Raw genomic sequence first — 19,800 nt, forward strand, 5'->3', positions numbered from 1 at the left:
TGATGTAAAAAAATTATTGACTAGTAAACTACATTCTTTATGTTTTTAAAAATTACATACCTCTCCATTCGAGACTCTAAAAGCAATGTGATTTTCAAAATCTTTGAGAACTGATGTGTCATGGGGTCCGCCTGGAAAACCCTCAACATCAGTAACAACTTCTTCAACATGTGCTTTTGACTGCTCTTCGTTCAATTCCACTGCGGCTGTAAGAGGGTCCTCGACAACAGGCTCTTGCTACCGCTATCTACGGGCTGATGCAATAGGCCTTCGCCGCTGGGGGGCATCATCGTCACTCGCGTCTCTCCTCCCCAAGACTTTTCCTATTGCTTGGCCTAAAGCTCGACCAAGACCTCTAGTTCTAACCATTATCTGCATAATAATTATCGTGTTTTTTATATTCAATAATCTAATCTAATCTTACTAATCTAATTTTACTCTTAATATGAGAAATCTAATCTAATCTAATGTAATCTTATACTATCATACATAATTAAATAAAAAAACTAGCCAAATTTTATAAAAAGGAAGACTAACATATAAATTAGAAAAATTATCAACAAAACTAACCAAATAATTCCATACATAATAAAATTTCAATACATGATTAAATTTCACAAATGATTACAATACACTAAAAAATAATTACACTAAATTATTTTAACAAAATCACTAAAAAAAATTAAAAATAACTACAATTTTTTTTTACCAAACATAACACCATTAGAAAAATACCATATGGATCAGTGATCCGTATGACAATAACGCTAATTAAATTTTAATAAATATAACTAAAATAAATTTTTTACCATACATAACAACTATTAATTTTTTTAAAAAAATAACTCACTAAAATTTGTTAAAAAATTGCAAAAAAAAAAATTTTAACAATTTTTTTAATTTGAAAAACAAAATTTTAAAAAAATATCATAGGTTCATACGGATTGACAATCCTTATGAACCATACGGATCACTAATCCGTATGGTAATAACGCTTATTAAATTTTAATAAATAACTAAAATAATGTTTTTACCATACATAACAGCTATTATTTTTTTAAAAAAATAACTCACACTCACAAGGATTTTTTTTAAAAATTGCAACAAAAATTTTCACTTTTTTTTAATTAATAAAAAAGTTTTTTTAAAAAATACCATATAGATCAATGATTTGTATGGCACAACACACTGAAATTTTTTTAATAATAACTTAAATAAATTTTTCAAAAATAAAAGGAAAAAAATTTCAAATAAGTTTAAAAAGTAAAAATAAAACCCATACGGATTAGTAATCCGTATGGGTCATACGAGTTGGTAATCCGTATGACCCATACAGTTTTTGATCCGTATGATTCTTACGGATTAACAATTCGTATGACTCATACGGATCATCAATCCGTATGGGTTTTTGTCAGCAACATGTCATTTTTTCCGACAACAGGCCATTTTTTCCAGCAAAGCTTAAAAAAAACCAACACCACAAACCAATTATATAAAACAATATAATCATGCAACAACATCATAATAACAAGAAATCATTGAACGCTTCAACAAAAAACAACTTGAGAGCGGGAAGAGAAACAAGAAGAAGAACTGAAGAAGACGAAGGACCAACAACCACCAACAGCAACAACCACTAGCACAGAGGAAGACGAAGGATGAGCGGAAGAGGGACAAGCACCAACACCAACGGTGAGAGGAAGAGGAAGAAGCGACTGTAGGAAGAGGAGACGAAGGATTCACGTTGTACCAACGGAAATGTAGGAGTATTTATATTATCAAGGTGAAGGACATTTTTATTATTTCACCACATGTACCGGGTGCACCAAGTAACATCCAAAAACATATTGGCCCAAGTGAACTCAATATAAAGTGACAGTCTAAGCTGAAGGCAGTTGCTTCCTGTACCATCAATGTCACTCTGAATCTTTTTAAGCTTTCAAAACACCTATTCTTAAATATAAATTACATTTCAGAATAGCCTTTCCGGAAAATAAGACTATTCCGATATACAATTATACATTCCAAAATAAGTGTAGGAAACAACGTTAAAGGTGCAACAAACAATTGCCCAAGCTCAAATGATGCACTCACAATATCCAACACAACGTGAAAGACATACAGTGATACAGCTACGTCGAAATTCCTTTTTGATCATTTTTCTTGCAGTATCTTATTTTTATCATTTCTTTCAAGTTTATTTAAATTTTGACAATACAGCTACGTCACTTTCAATGCACTTCCTCTTTTTACATTTCTTAATTTTTTTTCACATATTAGAGGAAATATTAAAAAAATTAAAGGAGGTACACTAGTTTTCAAAAGGATGTGTTTCGAAAAAAATATTACAAAATAATGAAAGGGGAATATATTAATGGCATAACGACTGGAATGCGTTAGGCTTTTCTTTTCAATGAAGGGGAGTATACTTGTAATAAAGGGATGTGTTAAAGTGTATTTAGAAATTCTCCCAAAGTCCAGAGCCACAATTGGAGCGAAGCATTAACCCAAGCCCAAAAGCCTAAATAAATAATAAATAGTAATTAATTCTCATTTTGTAAAATCGAAAATGGAAAAAAGTAAGTATTTTCTTTTTAAAAAAAAAATTATATCAAAAATCTAATATGAGAAAAAATAAATAAATTATTATATATTTATTTTTAACTATTTATATATCAATAAATTTATTAGAACGTATTTATTTATAAAAATGGTTAAAAAAAATCTTAAATTAGGTAAAAAATTTAAAATAAAATTAATAAGTAATAAATAAAATTATAATAATTTGATTATAGGTGAGTATAGGTACATCTCCAACCCATACCCGATTAAAATAGTTGAGCAATCCTTGAACCCGAATCTGTATCGGGTGAACTCAGATATTTTCCCACAACCACAAACTTAGAGCGGGTTCGTACGGGTACGGACGGATACGGATTTTATTGCCATCTAAAAGAGGTTAGATCATGGAATTGAAAGCAATTAGGCGAAGCAAGGTCCAATATAGTGTTTTGTGTAGGTGACAGTCACTGGCAACGTTGGTTGTTGGGTTCGGATCCCAACAACGTTATAGAGAAAATAAGAGTGAATGAGGAACACACATCACATGACATAACAGAGGAAGAATGATGGGAGCGAGGAGAAGGTGTATCTTAGCCACTCTCGCTTTTCTAATGTTAATGGGCATCGCCGTCTATTTCAGACTCTGGGCTATTCACTACAACCTTTCTTCCGATGACACCCAACTCTTAAGGTTACCTAACCCTTTCTGCTATTTTACCCTTTTCTGGTCTTCTTAATTTTTCTTAAAATGAATTAAAAATCATATATTTTGCAAAGTCAGCCTTACCATTATTGCTCTGTAGGAGATATAAGATTGATGGGGTTCTTAAGAAATAAGGGAAAAAGGAAAATGTCGCTGATTGGGTTCCTCTGCTAACAAAAACTAACAAGCTAACAATTAGCATTTGCTGATAGAAGAAAATGAGTGTCATTGGTTTGATCCCTCCTGTTAACAAAAATTAACAAACAATTAACATTTGTCCATTGAAGGAAATGAGTGAAAGGTCATTGGTTCGATTCCTCCTGTTAACAAAAACTAACTAACAAGCTAACAATTAACATTTGTTGTTAGAAGGAAAGAAGGAAAAGATCGTGGGTTCGAACTTTCTTGTTACCAAAAACTAACAAGCTAACAATTAACATTTCTCGATAAAAAAACAAACAAACCATTATTGTTCTGTAACTCTTTTATCATTATTTTGGCAGATTTATTGCACTATTGTCGTTCCCGCTTCTATTATGATGATATTTTTTGGTTCATTCGTCTGTTTGCAGGCAACAGTTTGATATTGCTAACAGGGAGGCAATGGATGAGTCTGCAGAGTGGAGGCTGAGGTATGATCAGGAGGTAGATAGGACAAAAAAATGTTTACAGGAGCTTCAAGTGGTATGTGTTCTTTCTTTTCAACTTTCACTTTCTACCTTGCAATGTGAATTCAAAGAAAGATTTAGTGTCTGTTTAATTTCAATTTTCAAAAACTTTTTTTGTTTTAAACAACAACAATAAAGAAATCATATACTCACACCAAGCTAGACGATTCACACCCTTGAGTGGTTGAGCCTAGGCGCCGAGGACCACAAAACAGAAGAGGATCAGGGAACATCTTCTAGCTGTTTCTGTTTATTGGTTTTGGAAACAATTTTTTCAAAAGTTTGAATAGATTTTGGATGAGAAGTTGATTGTTGAGTAGCATGGAATTATTTTAGAAAACAATTTTTAAAACCAACAAGTGAGAAGAAAATCAAACATGTCTTTAGCTTCAAGTTTTGTGTTATGATTTGGTTGGTAGTGCTTCACAGTTCACACCTTAGCCTTCTTAATTTGAGTAGGTAGTAACAGCTAACAGGTTTATGATATATCTGCACCAAGATAATAGAGTCGGCACTCAATGAAACAGACTTGTAAAAATCAATATTTATTTTTCCAACCAATAAAGTAACAAATGTTCCTTCCTTTTTTTTTATATCTTTCCTGCAATGACCGTATAATCGTGTGTGTGTGTGTGTGTGTGTGGCAGTTTCAGGAGTCCTCTCAGAAGGGGCAGGATGCTTCTGATATTAACCATAAATTGGCAATACTGCAAAAGGTATGTCTACATAAATTTTGAATCAAACTTCATTCTAATTCCCTATGATAATCCTTTTATTCATTTCTCCATCTTGGGAAAACAAAAACTAAAATCGTTAAAGCATAACCACACTCACTGTTAATGTAAGAGATGCAGTGCACAACCAACTTATAAGTTATCATAAGTCCCGAAATTCCAAAATTCAAATTTTATTGCCTGTGATGCTGATTTTATTTGTGTCAAATGCTATAACTACCTATAAACTAGGACAATTTCCTACCCTTTCTTATTAAGATAATGTTGGGTGAAATTGTTTTTGGCTCTATTTGGTGGGTATGCATAATTTGTTTGTTTTTCACGACATTATTCATGTGTTCTAATGACCTTCTAACGTACCAGGAGAATGCAGTCTTACTCGAAAGGTTGGAAACATTGAAAAGAGAGCTTGAAGAGGAAAGGTTGAAGTGCAGTTCATGATACATGAACTAACCACGAAAGCGTTAACATGAAGGTCTATGTTTGTCATTTTGTCCATAAGTTGTTTATTCTTTGGCACAAGTGTTTTAAAGATATTTGCAGCATACAACTAGTATTCAACCATGGAAGAATATTGGCTGTATGATTTATGGTCTCAACTTTTCACCTTAGAGATACAGGCCATCCTGGGAATATGAAAACACACAGCATTTCTCCTTTTCCCCCATTTTGACGGGGGTTACATTTTCCTCTGTACTTTATTATGGGCAAATATATATATTTCTTTAATCTCCAAATGTACCTGATAGTGATAGTTATGTTGTTTTACTTTCTTTAAAGAACAGGTGTCAGGCGTATGCCTTGATTGTGTACTATGGGCCAGTATCTGATTAATCCAGCCTGTCCTTGGTAAATTTATTCACTCTTTATTCACTATGATGCCATATAATAAGATCAAGAACATGCAGCATTTTTACTATTTCCATTTTATATATAGTGGATTAAAGCAAATGACTTTCATGTTTACCAAAAAGAGAGAGAAAGGGATAGAAGTGAAGTTAAATTGCAGTTGCAATTTTATTGTTATCATTGATATTTTGAAAAATTCTAGGCAAATGTAGTTGATGTGGCTGCAATTATGGTTACAATGTGGTCACATGGACCTCAAAAACTTTTATGTTGCGTCTTAAATTGAACTTACAGACCTTTTTTTTTAAAACATTTATAATTATGCAAGGGTTAAATGTCAACATACATGATGCATTGAGAAGATTAGGGTCATGCTATGTTGCTAATATATGTGCTTGGACAAAAAACAAAAAATAAAAGGGAGGGGGAGCAGTATTGTTCTCTGACCCAATGGGAGGTGAGTATTTTACTCATTACTTGCTGGCTTTGGCCACTAGCTACAGCAATTGGTATAATGCTTTTATATCAAGATTTGCATTTGGTGGCTATAATGATTAATTTTGATCTTCACACAATATATAACTACTGTTATCCTCATCTGCTCCTTGATCACTCAGAATCTCTAGGGTTATTTCTCAGTTCATGCAAAAACCTGGTCACTGTCTGCACTAGTACTTCATTGTTGTTTGTCTGGATTGAGGAAGCAGCTGCTCCTCCACCAGAGGCATTCCCTCTTCGACCCTGTTTGCAGTGTGTGAGAAAAAGAGAGGGAAGGGCCATTAAAGATATAAGAAACATGATTTAGATGCACTAGACTAATGAAAACATTAAAATTGTTCATACTTGCATTCCTTAATAGCAGCATTCAAGGACCCTACCTGATAGTGTCCAACGTTGTGAAACTATGAAGTTTTTTTGACAGAGGAAACTATGAAGTTATGACCATTAACTAACTACATGACATTTCTTTGTTATATAGAATCATGCACTAAAATTGGATAAAATAAGGACATCTTAAAGATGTACCTTTCTCCACTTTGTCTTTGGTACTGCATTGCCATTGCTCATTATTCCCATCAGCTCTTCAAACTGAAAGCATAGTGATTATGTTCATTTGTACACAGTATAAGATAAGATTCATCATGACAAGAAAGAAAAAAATGTTCATCCATAGAGTTGCACATCAAACATTAAGGTCATACCTGTTTCACTATGGTTTCATACTTCCTTAAACATTCGTATAACCTTTTTTCATCATCAAGATCTTCAGACATTATCCCTGCAACTTGGTTCTCTTGGTGGGCAATGTTGTTTTGAGATTAAAGAAAGTTGTAGCATGCAAAATTCGGTAAGAGCTAGTATTGTATTGTGGTCTATTTATAGCACAAGGGAAAAGAAAGAAAAATAGTTAATTGCTAGAAAGGGTCACTTGGGATGTTGGAAGTTGGAACTTGGAGTGTGTTTGTTAGTTGTTCCAAACTTTCTAGAGAGATTACTCGTTATCTTTGTGACCGACCTTCGTTGTTCTCGTGAAAAGAAAGGTCTCTTCAATAGCTTCTCATTCACTCAAATCATAACTCCTCAGTCCTCACTGGTCGGTGCATGTATCTTCACTTTCTAAGCTCAGCTAAAAAACAAATTTAATGATATTAGTTTGTTTGGGATATATGATTTTTCATGTTTTTGACTTGAAGTATATGATTTCTAGAAATGGGATCACTTGTGTGTTTTATGAAATTTGAAGAGTGGGGTGATTGATCATTTTGGGTAATTTTTATAAATAAAATACTAAAACAGGTATCTTTCAAAATAATTTATCGGCATAGGTTTCTTTTGGTCGGTGAATTACATGTTTGACCAATAGATTTAAAGAGAAAACATGACGCATGTCAAAGAATAAGTTACATGTCATGTTTTCTTTAAACCTACTCGTCAAACTATTAGTTTTGTTTGACTGGTCAATGATAAAAAAATATTTGTCAATAAATTATTTTGAAAGGGACCAATATTGGTATTTTATTTTAAAAAATAACCCTAAATAATTAATTAGCCTTGAAGAATGTATTATCACATACTTAGAGTGTAAATACAATATTTTGAAGTTTTAATAAAAAAAATGTTTAATTAACTTTGGGAATCTAAAATATAATATTACTGATCGTTTTGGAAGATGATGGGCACAAAGTATACACATTGCATCTAGCATTTAAGTAAACATGGTTTTAAAACTATGGGTCAAAAGGAAAGTCATGTGTTGACAACATGAAATCCATGTCCTATGAAAGATGATGGGTGACTGACAACTAATAAATAATTTATTTATATTTTTTTATATAAAAGAAACTCTAGAGTGGAAGATTTATAATGTTGATTAAAGTTAAATTGAAAAAGTTATATTTATTTTTGAAAGATCTTTTAGAAAAATGTAAAAATAAACAATATTTTTTCTAAAATAAATTGTTTTGAAAATAAATTAAACTTTGTTTAAATAAACTTTTTTATAATCTCTTATAGGAGAAAACAAATAAAAAGGTAAAATAAATTGAGTTTCTACTATAAGATAAAATTAATTTATGCACTCCATTTTTTGGAAAAATTCAATGCTTAAGTTGATTTTAACTTTAAGAGAGAAATTTAATTCATTTTACTTTTTTATTTTCTTTTATTGTAGATATTTGTGAAGAAATTTACCAATTATATCATAAATTTATAATCTATACTTTTTTTTATGAAAATATATTATTTCTATACTATTCACATGTTTCATCGTGTTAATATGTACAAGACATTAGAATGCAAATGATAGTTATACTAATCATTTGTGGGGTGTTGTTAGGTGCACTTAGCAGTATTGCTGGTGCATTCAATAATTTCCCATTTTTCCAAAATTGCCAATTTTATGGAAGAACCGTGACTTTCATGTTATTAGCATAATATTTTAATCAACTGAGCTAATGAGTCAATTACATTATAAAGTAAATAATGTTGTTATACATAATATTAAAATTTCTAATGTATATTTAATGCGCATGTAAATTTAAATAATAAATTTTGTGACAATTAATTTTGATATAAATCATACGAATTATTTAATCTATATATTTTTTTAAAAAATAAAAAATATTTATTTAATATATATTAAATTTTGTAATAGAAAATATTTTTTATTTTTAAAAATATTATTGATGGGTCATTAATTTTTTTTACTATTACAAAATTTAATATATATTAAATAAATATTTTTTATTTTTAATATGCATTAGAAATTTTAGTGTTATGTATAACAATATTATTTATTTTATAATGTAATTGGTTCATTAGTTCAATTAATTAAAACATTCATAATATTTTATGGAAGAACAATTTTAAAAAAATGAGAAATTGCTGGGTGCACTAGCAATACTGCTGGGTGCACCTAGCAACACCTCATTTATGTTAGTTCATTTGGATCTATTTTCCACCTCCACTTATCATAACTCAATAATCATTACAAGTTTGACATAGCTTTTGTCATTTAATAATTTTTTAATCTTGAATAAATTATATTTCCGGCCACTTAAAATATTATGGTTTTCTTATATTGTTTTCTATTTTTAAAAAGTTATAATCTTGTCTTCACAATTTTTATTTTTTATTTTCATGAAATTTCCTATTAATCTTTTATTTATTTTGTTCGTTTTTTGGGTAAATCTATGGTATTCTTTTGCCGGAAGTCAAACCCTTGTAAATTGACCATTATAGAATATTAAAAATAAATTATATTTTATTTTATAATTTTTATGGTAACGGTATTTTATTTTGATTATAGTTTGACTAAAAAATTCTTTATATGATTTAGAAAGAGAAATTTTGTTGTCCATACTAACCTTATTTGACTCAGTCCAAATCAATCAATTGCTTGATATAGTAATTGGATGCTATTTGTGTTAGAAAAAAAATCCTCATGTGATTTGCTATATCATTACATTTTTAATTCATTTTCAAAATATAATTAATATACATATTACAATTGTAAAAAATATTTAATGAAATTCTCTTTGACATCTAAATCATGTTTCATTTCTCTCTTAACAAAAATAATAACCATTGTAACCTAAACAAAACGTGTCACAAGCAATTACCAAGGTTGATCTAGAATTTTATCAAATGGAGTAATATCTAGAATTTTGCATCTAATGGAGTAAGTTACCGGCTAGTTTGAATTTTCACTGGTCTAAATGAGGTATGAATATTTTTTTAGTTGGAAAACTCCCAATTTTAGACTATCACACCATCATCCATTAGTTTTATTGATAATGACAATTAATCTTGATCAAAAAATCTAATTGATTATGGTTAGTGAAATATTTTCTTTCAAGTTTCAACCATATCTTTTTTATTTACAAAGTTTGATTCCAAATTTTTTCTTAACAAGACCGTACTTAGATTCCCTCAAACTCAAACTGATTATGATTACATGCTGTTAGTTATTTATCAACTAACTATATATTGACGATAAATTGCACAAGCAGTTAAAAACAACGCTTTACTAGTGTCACTGTTTTTTCCTGTTACATCGGCTTTTTTTTAGTGAAAGAAAAAGAAATAAATAGTGTTAATGAGATTTATATCTACATAAACAAATCAATTTGAATTAATCAAATTAGTAATATGGTATCAGAACCAAATCAAAAACATTTTAGAGAAAAATATTTTAAAAGTATTTTTGGTAGTCTTAATATGTATATTTCTGTAAAGATGAATTTAAACTACTACAAATTAAATATATAATAACAAAACAAACCGAAGATTAGATTTTACTCCATTTGATCAACCTTAGTAATTATTAGTGAGACATTTTGTTTAGGTTACAATGGTTATTATTTTTGTAAGAGAGAGAGAAATGGAATGTGAATTAGATGTCAAAGAGAATTTCATTAAATAATTTTGATAATTTTAATATGAATACTAATCCTATTTTGAAAATGAATTTAAAATGTAATTATTCACTTGAATATTTTTTTCTCTTAAAACCGCCAGTATCCAAATAATATATTGAACATTTAACTAATTTGGATTGAGTTAAATAAGACTAGTATAGGCAATAAAATTACTCTCTCTAAATCACAAAGATTTTTTAGTCAACTATAATAAAAGAAAATACTGTTACCATAATAATTATAAAATAAAATTTTATTTTTAATATTCTATAATGGTAAATTTACAAGGGTTTGAATTTTGTGATTAGAAAAAAAAATATGATTGAAAACCGGTGGAAACTAATTATCATGATGACAAAAAAATCGAAAAGGATAAATTGTCAAAGTCAAAAACATAGGACACAAACTTAAATTGAGTCAAATGGTGTAATTTATTTAAATATTAAATTAAAATTTAAAACAAAAATCAATGAAACTTAATTAAGACCAATCTAAGTTTTTTTTTAGCAAAGGAGAGACCAACCTAAAACTTAAAATTTAGAATGTGTACATTTGCACATTCAATCTAACCCTGAAAAAAAGAATAAAATAGTTTCAAACCGTAGCTATTCCAATGAGAATGATTAGGGCTGCAAGATGTAAAATTTGAGGGACCTTACCTTTTCTAAGTCTTCACAACACATAAACTTTTTAATTATATGTATTTTCTTTTAGAAAACAATAACTTTTACCTGATCCACATTTTTTTCGCCACAGAGAAAAAAAAATGCCTTTAGTATTCGATTATTTCTGAAAATAATATATTTTTTTGAAAGAAAAAAAACACTATCATGCTACAATAATAATTATGAGTTGAATTGTATGTATGCATGCTTAGTATCAGTATAAATTTTTTTATATCAACTAATTAAAAATCAATGTTGGTATAATTTTTAAAATAATTATTATAAAAATTAGAGAAAAAAAGTTGGTCTTAATGAAGTTACAAGCTCATTGATTTTGTTTTAAATCTTAATTTAATATTTGGATAAATTATACTATTTGACTCATCATAAGTTTGTCTCCTATGTTCTTGGATTTTGACAAAATTTACTCTTTGATTTATTTTTACTCATCTGATTACCATAATATTAGTATTAGTGTGAAGTATTTTAAAAAATAAACTTATCAAGTTTGTGATTTGAGAACAATATAAAACTATTTTATATCATTAATTTATAACTTATTTTTTTCATATACAAATGTTATCTCACGTTTCTGATAAATATAGGGACACAATCAAACAATAGATTTAGAAATTAAAAGAAAATGAATAGAGACATACCTTAGGCATGCTGAACTTTCATTGTTGGACTGCACAAACTCCACAAAAGTGCTTTATTACCACGCAAATAGCATTCAGATGTTTCTGTCACCTTTGATCAGTGACTTTGTGCCTTTGGGTATAACAAACAAGGCCAAGGGTCATGTGAAAAACATAGACACAAGGACTATTTTCGATCTGGTGTGTGTATTCAATCTACATGCAATAAGAAACATATATAAAAAGGATGTCACATTTTTCTTCCATATATAGGTGCTTCATTTTGTCTATGACGCGTAGATGCTTTTAGTCTAACAAATTTAATTACATGAATTATTGCAATACAATGTTTTCAATATTCAAATCAAGAGTTTTTATTTTATTTTTATTTTTTATGAAAACTGAAAACTTTAATTATCTGGCAGGGGTCAATGTTTTGATTTTAAAACCTCTATATAATAAAATAAAATTTAATTCTTGAGAGGGAAAAATATATTTTTATTCAATTTTCAAACTAAAAAATTATTATTTATTTGAAAATCTCAACTGCTTACCATGCTATACTATAATTACTTTCAAATGAATCTTTATATTAATTATTTTTCTTTATATAGATTTAGTTACATGTTTCTTTTTGATAAAAAAATTACATGTTTGAAATCTTTATTTTGAACTATGGGGCATTTTTTGTGACATATTAATCCTATGTGCCATTTTAATCCTAAAAGTATTTTTAACCAATTAAATTCATGTTTTTGAATTTAACAAATTTGGCCTCCCCTATCAAATTTATTTTACATAAAATCCTTAAATTCTCATTTTCTATCTAAATATGTTGGGGCTTATAATGGACATGAGACATGAAATAATTATAAAAAATTAGGAAGTCAAACATTTTCTGAAATTTTGAGAAAATTTAAAAGATTTTATATAAAGATTAAGATTGAAGAGGAAAAAAATTTAAAATATTATTATTTTAGAGAAATTTAATGTTTTGATTAGTTATTTTTAGAAAATAAAGATTTAAAACACTTTAATTAATTCAAAATATTGATTTTAATTAATTCACGAGTGGGATAAAAAAGTATTTTTTTATTCATTTTCGAAACTACTAAATTATTTTTTAGTTATTTAGTTTGAAACCCTTGTTTTAAATCTCAGTTTCTAACCATCTCAAATTAATTACTTTGGAATGAATGTATATATATTGCATTAGGGCACATTTTCTTTCATAAATACATAATCTTTTAACACTCTCTATAAAAGAATAACACAAGATATTTTTAATTTTTAATTTAAGGTTTTTAAAATTAATTATCCAATTTTTATAATATTAACATTTTATCCTTTTCAATTGTATCTAAAGATTAAACATTAATTAATTAAGCAGAATAATTTTAAATATTTATAATTTATAATTTGCTCTTGAATATTCATATAACGAATGGATGAGTAAGATGCTTGCTAATAATAGTAATAAGGTGTAACAAGAATCATGTGCATTGTACAAATATATTTAAATTCAATTAAAATTACAAGTTAAAAAATTTATTCGTATAGTGCATATGATTATTACATCTTAAAAAATATATTTAAGAGAACTTTAAAAAATATCCATAAAAAATGAATGTACATTTAAGGGTTCCACTTATCTAATTGGCATAAGATTGACTTTGATGTAATTTGCAACTTTCTAATAAGTGGTAAATGTCTCACACATGGCATAAGCCGAATAACCGTTATGCCTTAATCCCTTTCAAAGAAATTTGAGTATCTAAGCTAGTAAAGGGTATAAAATTTCATTTTATTCAATCTAGTTATAGCGATGAGAAGTAAATAGGTGTAAATATTATCTTATAAGTTAATTTATAGAATTGAGTTAGGTTTATAATTTATTTTTTAAGATGACATCAAAGTTTATTATAGTGATCTAGTACCGAGTCTATCGTGTTATTCATTATTAGATCACTGTTGGATCATTTGTAAATATCTAGTCTTATACGTTTGAGTTGTCCAATTTTCGGCGTGAGAAATATGTATTGAAGATCTCATCTTTATCTAGCGATGAAGCCTAAATAAAATATATAAATAAAATGTAAATTTCATTTTGTAGGATTGAATCAAGTTTATAACTTACCTTTTAAGGTTGCTGATGTAATATATTTATTTTTAGACAAGTAAAAGTTTGTTAATGTGATTGTAATGTTAAATTTTAATTTCACTGGATAAAAATTGTATTAGTTTTAAGGTTAATTTAAATTATGGATACATAATTTACTAAGGTGAGCCTAACAGTGAGAAACATGGATAGTTTTTAAGTTTAAAACTCAGTGTTATCAAATGCATAAAATAATTGTTGAGAAAAAACGAAGAGGAGAAGCTGAATAGTGATAAACAATTAAACATCGTACATAATCATCAAGAATATAAAAACAAGACCAGAAAAAAAAAAACATACATGTATTTATGGATGATTATGTGCCGTATGTCTCTTCTAACATCCCATCGTTCTTATAATTAAATCTCTCTTGTTTTTTATTCATAGTAATTAATATGAGAGTATACTTTGTACTCTAGACTACATTAAGGATTTCATTCCTCTGCCTCCTTACTTTAGGAAGTTCTATTACTATGTTCAGTGTAGTTGACAAAATAAAAAACACCATGTTCAGTGCAGAGAAGATCCAGAAACCCTTTAAGGGGGGGGGGGGTATTTTTTTTTCAATTATTTAAATATTTACTAACTTTTAACAAATAATTATTTGATGAAGAATAACTTTAAAAAATTAGTTTTTTACAAGATTTTTTTTAAAAAAGGTGCCTAATATTAAAAAAAGTAGTTATTGATTTACATATTTAATAATTATTTCTTAAAATTTTGTTAATGTAATAACCATGTAGTATAGATTTACTACATTATTGAGTGATTTGTATGAATATTTATGATTTTTATCTACTTATCAATTTCGTTCATTAATTTTTCAGTACATTTAGATAGTAAATGAAATTAAATAGGTGCGTAACATTTCTAAAACTCCATAAAATAAAAATACACCAACCATTATCATGGGTTGTATTTTATTTATCCCCCATTTTGTCACTAACACAAAATAATTAGCTCTAAAAGATTATTATTAAAGGTTTCACATATTATAACTCATACTATTTTTTTTTAACTTTTGAAAGACTCTTTAGTCTCACAGCTAAAACAACTATCAAACAAGATTCACAATAATAATCTCACAATCCAAGAAATAATAATAACAATAAAAATTAAAAATCATCAAATCTTATAACAATATATAATACATACAGATATGCTTATAATAAAATAATAGTATATTAAAGCGATTAATGTTGACTTGTAAATATAAAATGAATGATAAATTGATAGTCAAAATAATCTGTGTGAACATAAATTTAGATTTCCTATTATATTCATAAATCTGTGAAGTTCCTTCAATGTGTTTTAGTTTACTCATCTTATTTATTAATTGTTACCTAGCTTGCTACAACTACAAGGCAATGCAGGCAAATTTATTAGAGTCATGCAGGAGGAGGGGCTAAGGCCCTCCTTATATCCGTCCTTGGTTCAGTGTATGAAAAGGCATGAAATGAACTAGCATCTTGTGTCAATGCCCGTGTCACTTGATTAAGAAATATTTAGTTTACACGCTTCTTGATTAATTTTACATTTTTTTGGTTCCAAGAATCCCTTTTTCATTGGCAATCTTGATCCTGTGAGTCACCAAATCATGCAAGTGTTAAACAAATTCATGCAGTCATGCATTGAGCCTAATGTTGCTGCCAGATGTGGATGAGAAGCTCTTGTATGATACTTTCAGTGCATTTGGAGTTATTATTGTTACTAATCCAAGGGTTTTGCTGTGTCACTTATATCTAGTTAGTAACAGTTGCTAATATTGTAGACACGAAAAAAAAAGGAAAAAAGAAAAAAAAGTTATGAATTTAATCTCTCCTGCTGACAAAAATAAAAAAATTAATAAATTAATAATTAATATTTATCGATAAAAAAATTATTAATACTTTTCATGCTTAGCTATTTTCTTATTTTTCATTATTGTCATTTACATTTTGTTTGTTTAAAAATGGTTAGTATCAAGCCGATGACAATTAAAAATAACCACCTTTTTTTAGTCTTATTCTTTGAATGTTTTTCCATTTTCACATTTGTAGGTTGTATATGTTGATTGTTTGTGGTATGACCAAATAAATTGGATGATGTCCCAATGTATCCTCAAAGTACATAACATTATATTAAACACATGGGGGTGGGGGCAAATTAAAGTAGCTAGTTCTTCTCACAAATCATACAGCTTGTTTGCGTCCTGATTTGAAACAATTTCTGAAGAAATTGATACAAATCTCATGAAGATTCTTTTTTTTTTGTTTACCTTGAATTGAACTTGAATCATGCGAATTACTTCTCTATTGGATGGATCCAAATCTGAGCTGCATCATGCGATTCTTGGACAGTTGGGTTGCTCCCAAAAAGGGGTTGAGTCACGTTAAAAAGGGCAATTTTAGGGTTTTTTGTTTGTAATTTTTTTATATATAAAATTGAAGGGAAAGTGACGAAATATTTCCCTCCCATGACTCCAGGTTAGATTATCCATGAATAAAAGCAAATGGGAAGTTTCGTACATTTCAAGTTGCATAATAGAGTTGATAGTTCAAGTTTCATTCATCAACTGGTGTGATAAGGTTTATAATGGGCTGGAGTTTTATCTTTTAACTGGGTCGGGCTAATTAATACATTGATTCAATTAAGACTAAAAACTCGAAAATGATTAGGGCTTACTATTGACACCTCTTACTTACCTATTTAAATCTCCAGTCTAGTGAAAATACCATCGTACCCCAAGCCTTTTCCTTATTACCCCGCCCCCTAAACACCCCAACCAAAACAAAAGCCCCCACCCCTCACTTTTACTCCAAGTCTGCTTTCCTCTCTTAGGCGACCTCCGTTTTTTATTCGAAGTTCAAGTAAGTCACCTAAACTTGCCTTTTTATTTTTGCATACTTGATAGAAACTTATTTTCGTTGTGCTTTTTTTGCACAAGGGAGAAAGTTCTCATTGTGTAAATGGTTCAGATACACAACAAAAAGTAGTTTATTTCTGTTGTAGTTTATTTTTGTATTGTTATTCAATGTCGTGTTAGGTATCTATGTTAATTTTAGTAGGTTTTTTTTTTTTTATATTCTTGCATCCATTTATATTTATCAAGTTATTTCTAACAAGTAGTTTAAGATATTGCTTTAATTAATCTCCTTTAAAAATAAAAAAAATGCCAAATCACACAATTTTAAAATTTTCCAGTTACACAACGAAAATTTATTTCAATTGTATATTTCCACCTTACTACACAATAGAAATTTGTTTCTATTGTATATGTGCACCATATACACAACGGATATTTGTTAAAAATGTAATCCACAATATCATAAATGTTAAAAATGGGATGGAACATCAATTGTTTGTTTATTCGAAAAGTATATGGATAGTCTTACGTACGCAATTGAAACCTCGGAAATGAAAATTACTCGGTTGTCAAATTATACGATGGAAAATAGAACTAAGCCCACAATTTAAAAAGAGATACTAAGTAAAGGAAATGGAAAAATGTTACATAAGATGAGGATAAGATAGTAAGAGAAAAAAAAAAAATCTTTAAGTGTATCATTATTTATGTTTTTATCGTATTATGTATATTCACATGCATAATTAGGTGCCGTTGATAATACGATTTCACGTCATATGATCCAACTCAAGATCTGGTCATTTATAGGGATCCTCGTGTTTCGGATTCTGTCTTCTCAATGGCAGAGGATCGTATATGAATGAAGACTTAGCTATGAACATGGAAGCTTCAAGCATGCATGGTTCGACGGATTGTTTAGCAGAATCATTAAAGGACCTTTGCCATGTGATCATGAATAAATACGAGGGTAAACTACTAGCTGTACATGTTTCCGCACGCCCCACTTGCAAATGTTAATATCTAGTGAAGGTCCATACGTATATATACTTATACATATCAATAAGGAATTCATACAAGTAATATTATATTTAATTCTCTTAACTATAATATTAAATTTAAATCTTATGAATAAAAAAAATATGTAATTGAAAAAAAAAATTCACTAAAAATAAACGATCAAATTTTATGACAAAAATTAATTATCATAAAATTAGTATATATATAACTGGATTTTTTTCTTTGAAAAAAAAAAGTCCTAGGATTTGATTCCCCAATTCCTTCTCTGTACGTAAATAAAATCTCGTGAGTGAGCAACCATAAAGTTTGAAAATGGATTAGCCTAATAAAAAAGGACAAGATAAGCTTAGAACAGTGAATAAGATTTATCTTCACGTTGCGTTTTCTTTTTCTTTAGTGGAGATAAATTCTAACCACCTTTATGTTGCATTTTGTCTCCGTGACTACCAGAGATTTAATTCTCACCATTAATTCGTTTTATCTTTTTTTCTCCATTATTATTATTTTTTAAGTAAATTGCCGGTGACTCTCCAGCGTGATCTGTCTCTCTCTTTTTTAGCCTTTATCATTTTGTAGTCCAACAGTTAAGAGAAAAGGGAATACAATTGCAGTTAGATCTCCATTTCCCACAAAAAGGAGTCTTTAAGTAGTAAGACATTTTTTTAATATAATTTAGACCGCATGCGACACACAATGAAAACATTCATCGTTGGTGAGATCACCGCAACACTAGAAGAGGCTGTCAACGACGTTGGAGGAGGAGGGGATGGTGAAGTTGTTGTGGTTGACAAAGGCGGCCAAGTTGACAACGGAGGTGAGGAGCGAGCTGAAGATGTTTTCGTACGCAAAATCCAGCGTAAACTTGGTCTGGGAGTAGACTTGCACAAGCATGATAGAGGTTCTTAGGACATTTCACAAAATCTAACACCGTTAATAACGCTAACTTCATGGGAGACAAAAAGAAATGTCATTTTAGGGAAGAGAGTGTAAGTGTAATAAACACTAACTTCATGGGAAATGAGTGTAATTTGTTATATAATTCATATTATTAGTTAAAATTTATAAAACACAAGTAAGATTCATTATATAGAATGCAACCCACCTAATTTCATATATTTAATATATAATAAAAATATTTTAAATTTTTTGTTACTAATAACGTTTCTAAAAAATGATTGCATTGCTCAATCTATAAAATATAATGTTAATAACGAAAATATAATGTTAATAACAGTTGATCCAAGGATAATACTAACCTCTTTTTTAAAAACAAACAAAATAAAACTTTAGATAAGTTAGATTGAAATTGTCACGACTAAGATAAATTTTAATATTTTTTAAATTCTTTAATTCAGTAGAAGAAAGAGACATTGATTCATTTGAAATTTAACAGAATGTAAATAAAACCTAACTAATAATTATTTTCGCCAAGAATCAAACTTAATACTCAAATAATTTAATCTTAATTTCAACACATAAACAACTTATGTCCAATAACTTAGTTGAATTTTATGTTTAAAAAAATACTTATAAAAATATTTATAAATTATCATTAATATATGTTTAGGTTAAAGTTTATAAACTTAATTTTAGAATAATTTTTAATTTTCAGATTATAAATTATCTATTAATAATATACATATTTAAATTAATAATTAATATTTTATATAAAAAAAACACATCACACTTTATACATACACTTGCACTAAATTGGATTAATAATGGGTTAAAAAAAAAGTGTAGACAAAGCTAAGAAAACAGATGAGGTGGAGGCAACAGCAAAACAGCCCGGTCGCCAACACATGCGTAAACACACCGTTGATGAAGTCACCCACACGTGAACCTATTATTACCTTTCCCTTTACCTTTACTTTACCATGCCATACATGGCCCCACGTTCTCACGTGTGGCCTCTTAATATATAAATATAATATAATAGTATTACCGTAACATATCCTTATTTTTGTTGTTGTTTGTTTTCTTGTGTGGAGTCAAATAGGAATGTGTCCTCCTCTGCTTTCCAGCTCTTTCTTTCTTGTTAC

At 28.6% G+C, this 19,800-nt stretch overlaps 1 protein-coding gene across 1 annotated transcript; it reads left to right on the forward strand.

Moving 5' to 3' along the window:
• Positions 1-2,862: 2,862 nt before the first annotated feature.
• On the forward strand, positions 2,863-5,180 carry LOC100305799 (uncharacterized). Its single transcript, NM_001249917.2, is given in 4 exon segments — positions 2,863-3,253; positions 3,838-3,949; positions 4,581-4,649; positions 5,031-5,180. Coding segments are annotated over 4 exon segments (387 nt in total). The 5' UTR covers positions 2,863-3,125; the 3' UTR covers positions 5,109-5,180.
• The last annotated feature ends 14,620 nt before the right edge of the window (positions 5,181-19,800 follow it).

The sequence above is a fragment of the Glycine max genome, chromosome 10 (assembly GCF_000004515.6).
Source record: "Glycine max cultivar Williams 82 chromosome 10, Glycine_max_v4.0, whole genome shotgun sequence".
NCBI classification, from domain to species: Eukaryota; Viridiplantae; Streptophyta; class Magnoliopsida; order Fabales; family Fabaceae; genus Glycine; species Glycine max.